Source organism: Rana temporaria, chromosome 2 (assembly GCF_905171775.1).
Source record: "Rana temporaria chromosome 2, aRanTem1.1, whole genome shotgun sequence".
Classification (NCBI taxonomy): Eukaryota; Metazoa; Chordata; class Amphibia; order Anura; family Ranidae; genus Rana; species Rana temporaria.
The window spans coordinates 514,874,946-514,891,265 of NC_053490.1; the positions used below are offsets into that span (position 1 = coordinate 514,874,946).

The 16,320-nt window shown below is 46.6% G+C and overlaps 1 protein-coding gene across 6 annotated transcripts in view; it reads left to right on the forward strand.

Annotated features, from left to right (window-relative positions):
* LOC120927972 (bromodomain and WD repeat-containing protein 1-like) overlaps window positions 1-16,320 on the forward strand; it is a 209,478-nt gene that overhangs the window by 138,761 nt on the left and 54,397 nt on the right. For all 6 annotated transcript variants that reach the window (XM_040339002.1, XM_040339004.1, XM_040339001.1 and 3 more), the window contains exons 36-38: window positions 4,045-4,197; window positions 7,893-8,056; window positions 11,314-11,567. In XM_040339002.1, the coding sequence (XP_040194936.1) occupies window positions 4,045-4,197; window positions 7,893-8,056; window positions 11,314-11,567 (571 nt within the window). The remainder of the gene's footprint in view (window positions 1-4,044; window positions 4,198-7,892; window positions 8,057-11,313; window positions 11,568-16,320) is intronic.

The window sequence follows — 16,320 nt, forward strand, 5'->3', positions numbered from 1 at the left end:
CTCTCTCTGCAGCTGGGTGGGGTGGTGAGTCCCTGGGAGGCCTCTGCTTCTATTTTTGCAGCCAGGAGGTGACCGGTGGGTTGTTCTGTCTTGCAGTACACAGCGGTGGGGCAATATGGAACCTGAACCTGGTGTTTCTGTCCCAGCAATGCCTGAGTTATACTTTAATCCCCCTGCTCCTGCCGCATCTGTTGAGGCAATGTCGGCTGTACTTGAGGCGTTTCTCGCCAGGTTTGAAGCAGCTGGTGCCCAGTAGGGGGGGTACAAAGCGCCCCCTCCCTGAGCCTTCTTCTGGGGATGTCTCTGACAATGCAGGCTTAACCCACACGGACTGTGAGGATGACTCTGCCTCAGGGTCAGTAAATGATAGAATTTGTTGGAGCTCTTATTATGCGGTGCGTGATACTCATAAACTTGAGGATTTGGCGGGAGCACCAGTTGTGCCGGTCCCTTTTGGGTTCCGCAAGCCACCCAGCACCACAAAAAAAGTATTTCCCTGTGCTCCTTATTTGGAGCATTTGCTATGTAAGGAATGGGACACGCCACAAAAAGTTTTTGCTGTTCCTAAAAAACTTTGCGGTCCGTTATCCCTTTGAGGAGGACTTTAAAAAAAATAAAGTGGGTCTCTCCTCCGTCAACGGACCCTCCTGTGTCCAGACTGAGTAAGGCCACCACATTGCCTGTGGTGGGGACTCCTGCTTTTACGGACCCCACTGATAGGAGAGTGGAGTCTGTGGCCCGCTCTATGTTCACAGTTGTGGGTTCGGCTGTGAGACCGGTTGTGGCGGGGTCTCTGGTGTCGCTGACACTGACTGAACGGGCAAAGTTGTTGCTGCAGAAGCTGGAGGAGCAGGATGCTTCCGAGACCTGCAAGGACCTGGCTGAACAATTGGTTCAGGGTCTAACATTTGTCTGTGAGTCGGCTTCCCTTGCTTTCCAGAGCCTCTGCCTATGTGGTGGTACTACGCTGCCTTGTGTGGCTGAAATGCTGGTCTGCGGACCGATCCTCCAAGAAGGCCTTGGTGGATTTGCCCTTTAAGGGTGAGCGGCTTTTTGGGGCGTCCCTGGATGACATCATTAACCACTTCCCGACCGCCGCATGTATATGTACATCCACAGAATGGCACGTACAGACAAATGGGCGTACAGGTACGTCCTTGCCTTCTAGCGGGTGGGGGGCCCGGTCGGGGCCCCCCCCCCCCCCCCCCGCTACATGCGGCGGTCGGATTCCCGCGGGGAACGATCCGGGACGGCGTGGCTATTCGTTTATAGTCGCGATCGCTCCCCGGACTGAAGAACGGGGAGAGCCGTATGTAAACACGGCTTCCCCGTGCTTCACTATGACGCTGCATCGATCGAGTGATCCCTTATATAGGGAGACTCGATCGATGACGTCAGTCCTACAGCCACACCACCCTACAGTTGTAAACACACACGAAGTGAACACTAACTCCTACAGCGCCCCCCGTGGTTAACTCCCAAACTGCAACTGTCATTTTCACAGTAAACAATGCAATGCAGTCTGAACCTTTGGTTTTTCACCAAGGCACTGCTCTCTCATGACATCCTTATTGCGGGATACTTACAAAACATCCTGTTGAGGAAACCGCGTAGGTTCTTATGGATCTTAAACCTTTAGCAGTCCTCTCAGGAACAGACTCGTCATGTGGAGTTTCTGGGTCTAGTCCTGGATACAGATCAGCGCAAAGTGTTGCTTCCACAAGTGAACTGTTAAGTTTAAGATCTGTCTGACTGTTTTTGCATGAGAGTCCCTGGCTTGATTCTAATCTCCTTTTTTGAAGTGGTTTCTTTTGCCCACTTTTACTCTGATCTCCGCAGTGCAATATTCTGTGGGACAATCCAGTCTCTGGACAAACCTATTTGTCGCATTGGCCCAAGTTATCTTTGGTTTGGTGATTTAGAATTCAGAATCTGAAGTCATGGTAGGTCTTGATTCCTTCCTACCTATTTTATAAGGTTCTTGTGATGAAATGGCAGTCTGTGGGCTGGAGAGGCACTGTAGGCACCATATTGATGTAGTAGGAGACTTGGTCATTGTAGTCGTCTCATGTCCTAATGGCATCCTGGAGCTTTGGGCAATTTTACTGTCCCTGCACCATCCTGCTTGGAGGATCATCTGATTCAGTTAATTAATGGCACGTACATCAATCTTCCTAGAAGAACCAGAAGTCTTACTGTGCAAGTGAGGTAGATGGGATCCTTTCCTGTGCAGACCTTTGTTCCAGTCTTGTCAGCAGTGTGCAATCCCCTGGTAGACAATTGGCAGGCAGTTTTTCCTCAGCCGGCAGCCCATGGACCTGGGTTCAGAAACAAACTGGAGAGGTTTGTCTCCAGGTACAGAGGTCCTCATGGGATTGCAGTAGTGCTGTGGTGGTCTATGTAATTCCTCAAACTTGTTCTTGGTCTGCTTCATAAGGTCGAGATGGAGGGCTTTCCATTGCTCCGAACTGGCCCAGGCCGGCCTGTTAAGATCTCTAGCAGATGCTTTGTGGCAACTGCCAAATCATCCGCATCCTGCTTCATGATCCCTGGCTTTAACAGCATAGCGTTGCAGGGGAATCTGAGTTGGTGATTCCTACGATGTTCAAAGCTAGGAAGTTTACTTCATGCAAGGTATATCATTCGACACGGATCTTCGTACAGGAAGTCTCACATATACTTTCTCCTATCTGGTCTTTCAAAATCCAATGATTTAACCCATTAGACACACCTCTACAGCCTTATCCTACAAAGAATCCTTTCTGGATTTGCATAGTGACAAGGTGGTGTCGCGGCCCAGAATTACCTAAGGTAATTTCTGCCTTCAGCTTTAACCAGTAAAATGTCCGTCACTTTCTCTCTGTCCAGCTCTAGTTCACCAAAAATACATTTTGTCACTAATTCCATGAATGCTTCCATGGCTTTTCAGCATCAGAAAATAGTTTCTCAAAATTGTACAGCTCCCACCTGGTCTTATGTTCTCCAATTTCTACCAGGTGGATGTTTCAGCTCCATCTGATGCCAACGTCGGATGTATTGTCTTTTAGGCTGCTTTTTGATCTACAGACAGCCCCCAGTCGTTTTACTGGCCTTTTAACATTTGTTGCCCATTACACAGTTGGATTGCTTTTGGTCATTCCAGAGATTAAACTTTGTGTTCTTTTAAAGCGGAGTTCCACCCAAAAATGGAACTTCCGCTTTTCGGAATCCCCCCCCCCCCTCCGGTTTCACATTTGGCACCTTTTCAGGGGGGAGCAGATACCTTTTTAATGCAGATATTTGCTCCCACTTCCGGGCATAGATATCCACGGATATCTACGCCACGTCCGGCGTCTCTTCCGCCCCCTCGCTGTCTTCTTTGGAGACGCACAGGTCCCAGAAGACAACAGGCTTCACTTCCTGATTCCCTTACCGAAAATGGCAGTGGCAGCACCCGAGAGCCGAGGAACAGATCGGCTTCGGGTGCTGACATCGTGGGCACCCTGGACAGGTAAGTGTCCATGTTTTAAAAGTCAGCAGCTGCAGTAATTGTAGCTGCTGACTTAAAAAAAAAAAAAAAAAAAAATAGGCGGAACTCCGCTTTAATGGGGGAACACAAAAAAAAAAGGATTTGTACGCAACACTGATGGTAAAGTCTCTTCCTGAAATGCACAGGCCCCACACGTCCCCTAACTCTGTGCTTATGATCGTGCTCTTGTTTGGCTTTGCTACAAAACCAGCACCAGTGTTCAATCCTCCTGTAGGCAGCAGTATAACCCGAAGGGTAAATACTTTCTGTATTCCTAAATGCAAGAAAAAATGTTATGCTGGGTGCAGAAATCCTATTTTTGTGTTTTTGGTTTGAGAAAAATGTGTAAAAGTGTGAACTTGACTTTTTTGTGTTTTTTTTTTTGTGCCCTTATTTTAATGACTTGTGCCGCTGGAAATTTCCCTCAACAGGCGCACGCTACACTTATAACCTGAATAAGTCTCATTCTTCCTCATGCTTTACAAAACCCCCAAAAAATTAAAAATTCTGAACAATAATGTGCTTTCTGTCTGTAGGATTACTATGATGTGGTAAAGACCCCTATGGATTTTGGGACCATAAAGGAAAAAATGGCAGCCGGGAATTACAACAGTCCATTGGAATTATGTAAAGACATGAGATTGGTCTTCTGCAATGCCAGGTTATACACACCCAACAAGCGCTCTAGGGTGAGAGCTGCAGATTGAAAAAATTTGCCTTCCACAAGCTTTTTTTTTGTTTGTTTTTGTCTTAACTTTTTACTTCATTTGATGTGCTTTGAGCAAATCAAGGTTTCCAGTTTTGTTGGACAGCATTTTAGGTTGGGTTCACATACATAAGCTACAGTTACACAGATTTTACCTGAAAGAATAATTCCATTCACCAGCATGTCATAGTTACATTGGTCCAGCTTGGACCATTTCTGTCTGATCATTCTCCTGGAAGCTGGAAATCGCTGAAGTAGACATTGCTACTTCAGTGATCTCTGCTTGCTTTTAGGTGCCATACTGAACAGCCAGCCTGATGCATTGTGAACACCAGAGATTGGCTGCTCTACGCTGGTGCCATTCAGACATTAGCATTCTCTGAATTAATGCAAAGCCTTCTCTGGTTGAATGAGGTGGAGAGCATGAAGCCACTGCCCCATCTTGTCCAGTCAGAGAACCCTTTGCAGTTCAGAAAATGCAAAACATTCTCTGAACGGCCATCCTTCAATATTCAAATAGCTGGAGAGCAGCTCCTCAAGACGGGACTCAGAAGCAAGTGACGATCACCTGAGTAGTGGTGTCTACTTCAGTGATTTCAAGCTTCTAGGGCCATCAACCAGGTGTAGTTACATTGGTCCAAGCTGGACCAGTACAACTACGTAGAACATGCTGATGCCTGGAATTCTTCTTTAAAACCGTAATAATTCCAAAAATGTAATCGGTTTCAGCTTACCAATCAGTTAGATTTTTTTTTCCCCACTGTTTTTCACCTGGTGATCTGGCCAGTAACACCACCTGTATTCGATCGCCCCCACTCTGGATAAATCAGCGCAGGGGTCACCTTTGGACAGCAGCATTGTCAGTCTGGGAAGAGGGGGTAGAGGTAGACTACTAACAAATTGTAATTTAACAAATCTAAACAAATTGAAGCCAAACTCTAGCTAATGCATTGTAATCCATTGCAGAGAACAGTTTATTTGAAACATTTTCCCTTTTTGAGATATTAATATATACAACTGATCATTGTATGTACCCCAGTCTGTGATGAATGGTTTGTCTCATGCCTGTGACTGCAAGAGGGTCTTTTTTTTAAACAGCAGACTTACTGGCTGGATCACCAGGTGAAAATGAGGAGAGATCCCAAAAAGGAAACTAATGCTGCAGTATAATGTTTGCTTTTTGGTTTAATTCTGCTTTAACGTACCACAACACTCAGCACAGTTGGTGCAGTGTAGCTAACCACAACACACTTAAGTGCAAGTGGTGTTTTGGTTGCACATAAAATGTTACAGGAGAAGTCCTTGCTGAGTTTTTAGGCTGGGGTTTTCCTCTAGTTTACAGGTGTGCAGATCATTTTGCACGCCTGTGACCCATTTTTAGCTGAGAGTGACCTGAAGTCTGCTCTCCGCTGACTTCACTGCTATCAGTCGAGGCAGCACGTCATCCCGACTTCAGAAGTCTGGATCTGCCAGCTGCCTTGACTGATGGCAGTCTCGGCCAGCCGCTGAGGTGGCTGCTCCCCATCCCTTCACAGCTCAGTGTTCCAAATGAGCGTGGAGGATCGGAGCAGAAGAGATGCTGACTGACAGGTAGCATCTCTCCGCTCAAAGAGGAGTGAGAACCAAGTCATCGGCGGTGTTCGTGGCTCGGTTCTCAGTGCAGAGATGCCGGGGGACAGCTGCAGCATCAGTCTGATGCAGCATGCACCTAGGTAAATATGAATACATTAAAAAAAAAAAAACTTCTCTTTTAAGTTCACCTTCGGGAGTGGGGGGGGGGGGATCAATTCACAATTTTTTTCACGGAAAATAAATGTACATGAACTTTTTCCCCAGGAGCCTGCAAAGCCTTTCACCCACGAACAGTGGATTGCAAGTGCAATGTCAGGCTCCTGCAGACACATTCTCCAGCTTTCTTGCCTGTACCTTTTTGTGCAGGCTTTCCGTGAGGAAGCTGGAGGAAGTGCGGTTTAGTATATATTTAGTAATAGTATATGTTTGTATGTGGGAACACATATAATGTGGGCATGTGAGTGGGGTGTGTTTCCGCGCCAACTTACATTAGTATGTAACAATCAATCACAGGTGGAATAATAATATACACTTGTGTAACAAGCTGCTCCTCTGTGTCAAAACATATATGTTGTGCAATAGGATCAATAGGTGGGGAAGAGGGCGCTAGTAAAGAATATATAACCTTGTATTGGGACACCCTCAGTGCGAGGATCCCAATGGTATAGGTGAGAAAAAAATTAAATTGGTATTAAACACTCTAGTGAACATAAAAATCATATATGTATATATCTTAATTGTGTACAATGGTTGGTCACACAAAAACTGTGATGCATGCAGCAAAATATTTGTTTTTGTTTTTGCTGCATGCATCACAGTTTTTGTGTGACCAACCATTGTACACAATTAAGATATATACATATATGATTTTTATGTTCACTAGAGTGTTTAATACCGATTACATTTTTTCTCACCTATACCATTGGGATCCTCGCACTGAGGGTGTCCCAATACAAGGTTATATATTCTTTACTAGCGTCCTCTTCCCCACCTATTGATATAATGTGGGCAGTAGTAAATATTGTTAAAACATAAAAAGGATAGATATATTTTTGTGTAAAGCACTGATTGCACTGAGGTTTTTTTTGTTTCATAAGCTGGAGGAAGTGTCAATGAACTATGAGGGCGCTTCTCAGCGCACGTATAGTTCATTCAGAACCACAAGCCATCCGCCACAGTAGATGACGGGACTTGTAGTTTCCTTCACAAATCTCTGTGGAAAAAATGACACGTTTATGGGTAGGGGTGCAACGGATCAAAAAACTCACGGATCGGATCTTGCTACACCCATTTCACATTATCACCATGAGCTCAAGTGCCCGCAAACTTCCGTGGAGCAGCCTGAATCCCCCGCGCCGGGTGGACCAAGATGGCTGCCGTTTCGGGAGCTAGGCCGAAGCCGCGGCCTTTTCTATGGACCGGGAGGCCCGCAGATCGCCGTGTGTCCCGACCCGAAGGTGCTGATCCTTACGGATCACGGATCAATGGGGATCCGTTGCACCCCTAGCTATGGTAACAGAGCCCCGTACAGCCACACTGATTTTGAATGACCGCGGTGGAGAGAAACCCTTGGCCGCTGTCGGGGGGGGGGGGGGGGGGGCTGGGGGTGTTTAAGGGAAATCGGAGGGTAAGGGGGAGGTGCCAGAAAATGTTACACCCTAAACGTGGGAGTAACACGATTCAAAAGGTGAACTTGACCAAAGTAATGGAGTGGCATAGTAAAAAGGGGGTGTGTGTGTGTTTTTTTTTTTTATCCGGATTTTGTCAGTGCTTGCTTTTGTCTTTACAATCCAGCTGCATTTTTTGAGTAGGCTTACTTGAACATACTTGCAGACCTGGCATAATACAGACCTTTATCTGTAGCCTGTAGCAGGACAATATGCAGAGATGAGAGTGGTAGCCTCTGCAGGATACACAACTATATACAAACATACTATATAAGTATACTATTTAATATTCTTGCCAGCAATTGAAGTACAGTTAGGTGATCAGGTTATTTCCTAGTGTCTATGGATGCCTTTGCAGTTGTATTGCATGACTGAAGAGTCATAGTCTCTGACCTCATGCGTTAAAAGTATCTGAATTTGTTGTATTTTCTTCATTTAGATCTACAGTATGGTATTGAGGCTTTCTGCACTTGTAGAAGAGAAGTTGAAGGTTATTTTGTCAGATTATAAACATGCTCAAAGGTCCAAAATTAGGTCTGGAGAATCAGGCAACATGAAGAGAGTCGGAGCCAAGCTAGGGCGATATGCCAGACATTCCCTCAGGTAAGTTGTGGTATTCTGGGTACTTGATGGGATTGATTTACTAAAACTGGAACATGCTAAATCTGATGCAGCTCTGCATAGAAACCACCGGCTTCCAGGTGTTTTTTTTTTTTTTTTGGGGGGGGGGGGGGGGGTTTAAAAGCTGATTGGATACCATGAAGAGCTGCACCAGATTTTTGCACTCCAGGTTTAGTAAATCAACCCCAAAGTATCCCTAAATTTCAAATGATCCTATTAAGCCTTCCCTACTTAAACTCCTTAACCCGCTGGATTTATTATTTACACTCCCCCAAACCCTAAAAAATTTCCACACACAGTGCTGCTCTTCCCCACCGCACTCTCTCTCCTCATTGGTTCACTGGCTGTGATTGACAGCAGCCAATGGCTCCCACTGCTGTGGGAGCTAATGAAGAGAGAAACGGGAGAGCCGCTGCTTTCATGCACATAGCTGGATCCAGATGGGACTGTTATTTGTACACAATTAGGGGTGCAACGAATCACAAAACTCAGTTCGGATCGTTCCTCGGATTAGAGTCACGGATCGGATAATTTTTCGGATCACCACCATATATACTCCCCACTGTGATGTCCACATCTCCCCCCCACTGTAATGTCCACGTCTCCCCCCCACTGTAATGTCCACGTCTCCCCCCCACTGTAATGTCCACGTCTCCCCCCCCAACTGTAATGTCCACGTCTCCCCCCCACAGTAATGTCCACATCTCCCCCCCACTGTAATGTCCACGTCTCCCCCCCCCACTGTAATGTCCACGTCTCCCCCCCCCCACTGTAATGTCCACGTCTCCCCCCCCCACTGTAATGTCCACGTCTCCCCCCCCAACTGTAATGTCCACGTCTCCCCCCCACAGTAATGTCCACATCTCCCCCCCACTGTAATGTCCACGTCTCCCCCCCACAGTAATGTCCACATCTCCCCCCCACTGTAATGTCCACGTCTCCCCCCCCACTGTAATGTCCATGTTATCTCCCCTCGTCTCCCCCACTGTAATGTCCACATTTCCCCAGTCAGCGTTACTCTGGGAAGTTCACCTAGGCCGCCGCCGGGTGTACCAAGATGGCCGCCGCTCCGGAGCTAGACCGAAGTCACGTGGTGTGCCGATCCACGGACCTTGACCCGTTCGGATCACGGCTCAATGACGATCCGTTGCACCCCTATACACAAAACAAATGATTCTAGCAAAGCCAAAACGCATTAACATTTAAAATATTCCCTTAGCTGAGGGAACAATGGAATTTGTATACTTCAGTCTGGAGCCACTGCTGTGGCTGAAAATCCACAAAACATATTTTTGCATTCAGTTTATTCATTCACTAGCTGAATACCCGGCGTTGCCCGGTCTTCCTATCTTAACCTTTTGGGGAGGAAAATCATAGTTATATAAATATACCCATCTTTTATATAAGGGTGTAGGTAAGGGTTAATTTAACTGTCATATATTTTTATTTGGCATATAAGTAATATGTGTACCAGGTATTATTGTAATATCTCCAGGCGTACAGAAGTTATGTGGGAACATACATTTCCCATTGATTTGCATGGGACTTTAAACAAAAACCCCGACCCTCACAAATGTGGGTAGTTAAGGGATAAATGAACTATCCTATAGTTTAAGTGGACATATAAGTAACATGTGACCAAGTGTTATCGAAATATCTACAGCTGTTTGGAAGTTATGAAGTAACATGTATTTCCCATAGAGTTAATGGGACTTTAAAGGAAAACCCCGACCATGGCAAATGGGGGTGGGTAAGGGTTAAACCACCTATCCTATGTTTGTTGCTGACATATAAGTAACATGTGTGCCAAGTTTCATGTTAATATCTTTAGCCGTTTGGACGTGATGCTGGAACATACATACCAGGGCTGTGGAGTCGACTCCTCAGTTTTATGTACTTCCGACTCCGACTCCTCTGTATTAATATGCAAATGTATTTTATACATTCCTTGAGGGAAAGAAACGCAACCTACCACAGGACTACTGGCTGGGAAGCCAACAGTCTACTGTATTGCACAGTTTAAGCAAAAGACAAACACAATGAAAACAAAGTTTTATTTTTTTTATTAATCAATCAAGTGGCTGGATAGTAGCAGCAGGCATAAACATCAGGAACAGGATCTTTACCAGTTCAAAAATACAAACCACATTATTTGGTTGTTTTAGAACAAAAACAAAGCTTATCTATAATGAACCAAAAACAAAATCTGTAAAACCTAGAAATGGTTTATATTAATCTTGAAATGTAGTTCTAGGCTTAGCAAATGCAAACCAATTCAATGTAGAGTTCTAAGGAAGAGAATTGCCTCTGCCAGATCCTCTTTCATAGAGGCTCTTAAGTCAGACTTTATTATTTTTAGGGCTGAAAATAATCTTAGTGAGGTAGTTGGGCTGCTGCTATCTCCTTTGTGTGCTTATCTGCTGCTGAAGATAGGGCAGTGGGAGGATCCAGGAAGGGGCATTTATTCTAAAACATAATTTTCCTAAGAGAATCCCATAGTCATGTTTAAAGTTTAAGCCAACAATCGGAGTTTACAAGTTTTTATAGCCTTAGCTAAATGACAGCAGTTTTTCCAATGGTTTACAGCTTCAGTCTTGAACTATTGGCCCTCCATTCCCTTCACTTATACAAGTGTCTCACTCTCTAGTCCTGCAAAAAACATATTTAATCCCTTATCAGTGAGAGGCTAGGTTACCCATGGGCGCTGCGTTCCCTGTAAAAGCAGAACACAACACTATCGAAAGTATAAGTATTGCAGCTCCTAATTGTGCGTTGCGTGCCATATAGTGAAGCACATGGAAAGCATGCTTCTTCACGGTCACTTAACGTGTTCGTTTTGCGGTTACGTGAGGCACTGCATGCATTGGTCTTTATTCTTACAGTAGAGAAGTCATTAATTATAACTTTTTGTGAATTGGGACATTTAAACTTGCTTTTTTTTTTAAATTCCAAACTAAATTTAGTAGGAGTCGGTGCATTGTTTGCCGACTCCGACTCCAGGTACCCAAAATTTCCTCCGACTCCTCGAATCCGACTCCACAGCCCTGATACACACACACACACACACACACACACACACACACACACACACACACACACACACACACACACACACACACACACACATTGAGTTTTATATATATATATATATATAGATTATTTGCTTAGGGCAGTGCGTTGGTGAGAAATGCTTGTCGGAGTACTCCTTTTTCAGCATTAAGCATTTAATTGTTTTGCAGTGACGTCTACCGTAAAAATGTCAGACAAAGAAGAACATCTCCGAGTCAGCGAATGAATGGCTCCCTGCAAAAAACTTCTTCATTGCGATCTACCTCAAGCGGAACACCACCTACTACCACCCAGACCAGCATAGGTAGTTCCTCTGTTAGACGCACGCGTGGACAATCACCTGACAGTGCCTCGGGACCTTCTGCTAAATCTTACATAGTCAACCGAGTGAGACGTAATGCAGCAAGCTGCTCTTCATCTTCGGGTGAGTATAGAAAAATTGATCCTGTCGCCTCAGCGGCAGTAATAAACTGTGAACACCCTAGAAGCTATTAAATACTGTCTTGTCTTAGTGGATTAACCCTTTCATGACTAAGCTTATTTCTGACTTTTGGTGTTTACAAGTTAATCCGTATTTTTTGCTCGAAAATTACTTAAAACCCCCAAACATTAGATATACTTTTTAGCAGACAATCTAGAGAATAAAATGGCGATTGTTGCAATATTTTATGTCACAGGGTATTTGTGCAGGTGTGTTTTTTTTTAAACGCAACTTTTTGGAAAAATGTACTTTCATGAATTTAAAAAAAATGGAAAAGTAAAGTTAGCCCATTTTTTTTGTATAATGTGAAAGATGTTACGCTGAGTAAATAGATACCAAACATGTCGCGCTTTATAACTGCACGCACTAGTGGAATGGCGACAAACTGCGCTACCTAAAAATCTCCATAGGTGACCCTTTAATTTTTTATTTTTTTTACGGTTACCAGGTTACAGTTAGAGGAGGTTTATGGCTAGAATTATTGCTCTTGCTCTGACGATCACGGCGATACCTCACATGTGTGATTTGAACACCGTTTACATATGCAGGCGCGACTTCCGTATGCCTTTTCTTTGCTGCGCAAGCTCGCAGGGACAGGGGCGCTTTAAAAAAAAAATAAAAAATCTTATTCATTTTCATACTATAAAATTGTGTTTTAAAAAATAAATAAAAAAACTTGATCACTTTTATTGCTATCACAAGGAATGTAAACATCCCTTGTGACAGTAATAAGTGGTGACAGTTAAGCTTTCTGGAGGGATCGGGGGTCTAAAAGACCCTCGATCCCTTCTTTGCACTTCAAAGTATTCAGATCGCGGAAAACGGCGATTCTGAATACTGTATATCGTTTTAAATCCGGCGCCCGAGTAACCCGGAAGTGACGTCATGACGTTGCTTCCGTGTTTACATTGAAGAGACTGAATCAAAGCCGTTCGCGGCTTTGATTCAGTCTCTCTTTAGGCGATGAAGGTGGCGCATCGAGGGTCGGGGTCTCCTGGTGGGACGGGAGGCCCGGTAAGAGCGACGGAGGCGGCGGGAGAGTGCTCCTCCGGGATAACAACCGAGTGGCTTTTAGCCACATCGGTTGTTATCCCTGGATAGCCAATCGCCGGCTCTAAAAAATGATACCGGGCTGATGCCTGCAGCTGCGGGCATCATCCCGGTATAACCCCCGAAAACTGAGGACACATTTCTGCGTACGCTCGGCGGGAAGGGGTTAAAAGGGCAAGGTTTTTTTTTTTTCCCCTATGCCCAATGACCGCACTGCTGAGACTATCAGCTAGGAACAGGAAGTTGATTAAAACATTTAGGCAAGAGCAGGATCAGACAGTACCGCCATGGGACCTTGTGGTGGTTTTCATGTGATCTGTTTGTGGCACCCTTTTAGGTTGGTTCTTTCTTCCCCATACCAGGTATAACTCAAGATGGAGGGAGACTGCTAGCGTAACAGCCTGACTGAAGAACTGGGGATACAGGGAGTAGGGGACTCACCAGCCAGCTTATAAGTGCAAGTTCCTGCATGTGGCAGGCAGCCCTCAGCCTTTCCAGCATGCTCCAAGTGGGACTTGATCACTGTCCCTTGCCTTCTTTTGTGCACTATGGGCCTCTATGGTATTAGCTGATGCAGGGTGTGTTGAAACCAAGTCCTAGCAGCTACACCTCTATATTCCCACCAGCGATCTGTTTCTATCTGCTCCAATGATCTCCCTGTGTTCATGGATTGCTCTGAAAGCTCTGTTTCTCTTTCGTTCATAGACGGACACAGCCTTCATTGACCTTAGGGTTATGCTTCTTCCTACCAGGAGATTTAGGCAGAATTCTACAGCACTTAAGGTGTTAACTTTCCTTCATGCCGCTCCTCCCAGGGGGCGTGGCTCCCCCAGGCATAACCCACACCCTGCTTTAGCAGCCTCAGTTTGTTTTCTGCCTAACGACAGGAGGTCAAGGCTCTCTCTGGAGTTCCTGGACTCTGGAGTTTTTTCTCGCTTTTTTATTATTTTGTTCCTGCATTTTGAATCCTGCGATTCTTCTATCAACAGCCGACTGGGTGACAGGCTGGGTCCTCGACCCTTGTAGTCCCCCCATGTTCGGCCTTCGAGCGTGTGCCGGCCCTCAGCTCAGCTTTGGGACGTCCACGACAGGCCCCATTGCTCCAGGGGCGGCCGGGGAACTTCGGTTCTAGGGCACACATATGACCGGTCTCTATGGCTTTGTCGCAGTGTGTCTGGCCGACAGCCATGCCGTTTACGGACGTTGGTTCTGTCTGGGATACCTCCAGCCGGGTAGTCGCAGGACAGGTAAGTAGTGGCCCCTTACTCAGGTAAGTGGTCTGGCTGGTGGTTTCCCTGGGGAGGTCGACTGAGGGTCCGCCCTGCTTTCCTCTCTCCCCTTCCTCTCCCTCCTTCCCCTGACTGGGTAGTGGCTGTGAAGGGGGGCCTCCTGGGTTTTCTTTGTTACCACCGGAGCCCGTGTGTTGTTAGGGGGACTGTGTTGTTACTCTGGGGGGTGCTGCTGTGTGCTGCTGTGTTCTATGAGGTAATTTTTACCTCAGACAGCGGCCATCTTGGAAATCTCCTTGGTAACGCTGTGATTCTTTTCTGAGGTGACAAAGCACAGCCAGTGCTGCTGTGTTCTATGAGGTAATTTTTACCAGACAAAGCACAGCCAGTGCTGCTGTGTTCTATGAGGTAATTTTTACCTCAGACAGCGGCCGTCTTGGAAATCTCCTTGGTAACGCTGTGATTCTTTTCTAAATGTGACAGACAAAGCACAGCCAGTGCTGCTGTGTTCTATGAGGTAATTTTTACCTCAGATGGTGGCCATCTTGGAAATCTCCTTGGTAACGATGTGATTCTTCCCTGAGATGACTCATCACAGCCTCTGGTCTCTTTTACCAGTTTTTAGTGCTGTGAAACGCTGTGAATCTTCCATGAGGTGAAGACACATTATAACAAGCACATCAGAGCACACCTGAGGTTTTTTCAGCTCCCTCTGCAGCTGGGTGGGGTGGTGAATACCGGGGGCCCCCATGCTCTGCAATAGCAGCAAGGAGGTGACCAGTGGGTTTTTTTTGTCCTGCCTTGCAGGTTGGGTGACTCAGCGCTGACACTATGGAACTCAAGCTATGCCTGAGTTAACCCTTAATGCCCCTTCCCCTGCCACATCTGTTATGTTGGCTGTACTGGGTTTCTTGCCAGTTTTGAAGCAGCTGGTGCCCGGATGGGGGGTAAAAAAGCGCCCTCTCCCTGAGCCTGCTTCTGGGGATGACACAGAATCGCTGTTTTTTTCTGGTTCTGTTATGTCAGAGGCTGCGGGTTTAACCCTTATGGATAGTGAGGATGACTCTGCTGCAGTCAGTTGCTGGCAAGAATTTGTTGGAGCTCTTGTTTCTGCGGTGCGTGAGACTCTAAAAATTGAGGATGTGGCGGAGACACCTCCGTGTCAGTACCAGCACACTACCACGCACCGCTGAAGTGTTTCCTTGTGTTCCTTATTTGGACAATATGTTATACAAGGAATGGGATGCACCGCAAAAAGTTTGTCAAAAAACTTTGCAACCTGTTACCCCCTTGAGGGGGGCTTTAAAAAAAAAAAAAAAAGTAGGTCTCTCCTCCGCCAGTGGACCCAGACTGCGCATGGCCACCACGTTGCCTGTGGAAGGGGCTCCTGCATTTCAGGATCCCGCTGATAGGAGAGTGGAGGCCGTGGCCCGCTCCCTATTCACGGTGGTGGGTTCGGCGGTGAGGCCGGCTCTGGCCGGGGCCCTGGTCAGGCCCCGACTTAAAGGGCGAAGCTCCTGCTGCAGGAGCTGGAAGAAGGACCTCTAAGGTGGCCTTGGTGATGGCCGTTAAGGGTGAACGGTCCTTTTGGGTCTTCCCTGACTGGCATCATTGAGGATGCCACGGGTGGTAAGCGCATGCTGTTCCCACAGTCTGGGAAGGGCTAGGGACCTCGCCCTGTACAAGGACCCTCCTTGCCTACCTCCGAGCGTTTTTTCGCTCGCCCTGTGCAGTGGGGGTAGGTCTACATGGTGCTTGAATCCCCGCTGCGGGGTAGCAGCGCACCTGATACCGCATGCCTAACAAGTCTGCGGACATACCTGCTTCCGCCTGAAGGTCTACTCCCGCCCGTGTCTCGTGTGTTTTCCTTGGGGTACAAGATTGAGTTTCTCTCTTGTCTGCCAAACAGGTTTTTTCCCTCCGGCTTCTGGCCTCCTCCGGTTCGCCGGTTGACTCCGTCGGGGGCTGTCCAGGATCTTCTGGTCAGGGGAGTGATTGTGCCAGTTCCCTCGTTGGAACGGTCTCGGGGTTTTACTCCATTCTGTTTGTGTCCCCACGGAGGATGGGGCCCGGTCGATCCTGGGCCTCTCAAGTCCCTCGTTTTGTTTTGTCAAGGTGGTGTCGATTCGCTTGGTAATAGCGGCACTTCATCAGGGGGATTTTCTGGCATCCTTGGATGTCATGAACGTGTACCTGCATATCCTCAAACCACCGGAGATTCTGTGCTTTGCGGTCAGGGGGGGCCATTTTCAATGGTGTCCTTCCCATTCGGCGGGTTTTCGCCAAGGTGCTCATCCCGATACTGGCCCGGCTGTGACAGCGGGGGTTTGTTATAATGGGATGTCTGGACGACATTCTCCTACGAGCTTCTTCGAGCTCTGCATTGGTAGAGCCGTGCCTATCACGTGTCAGGCTCT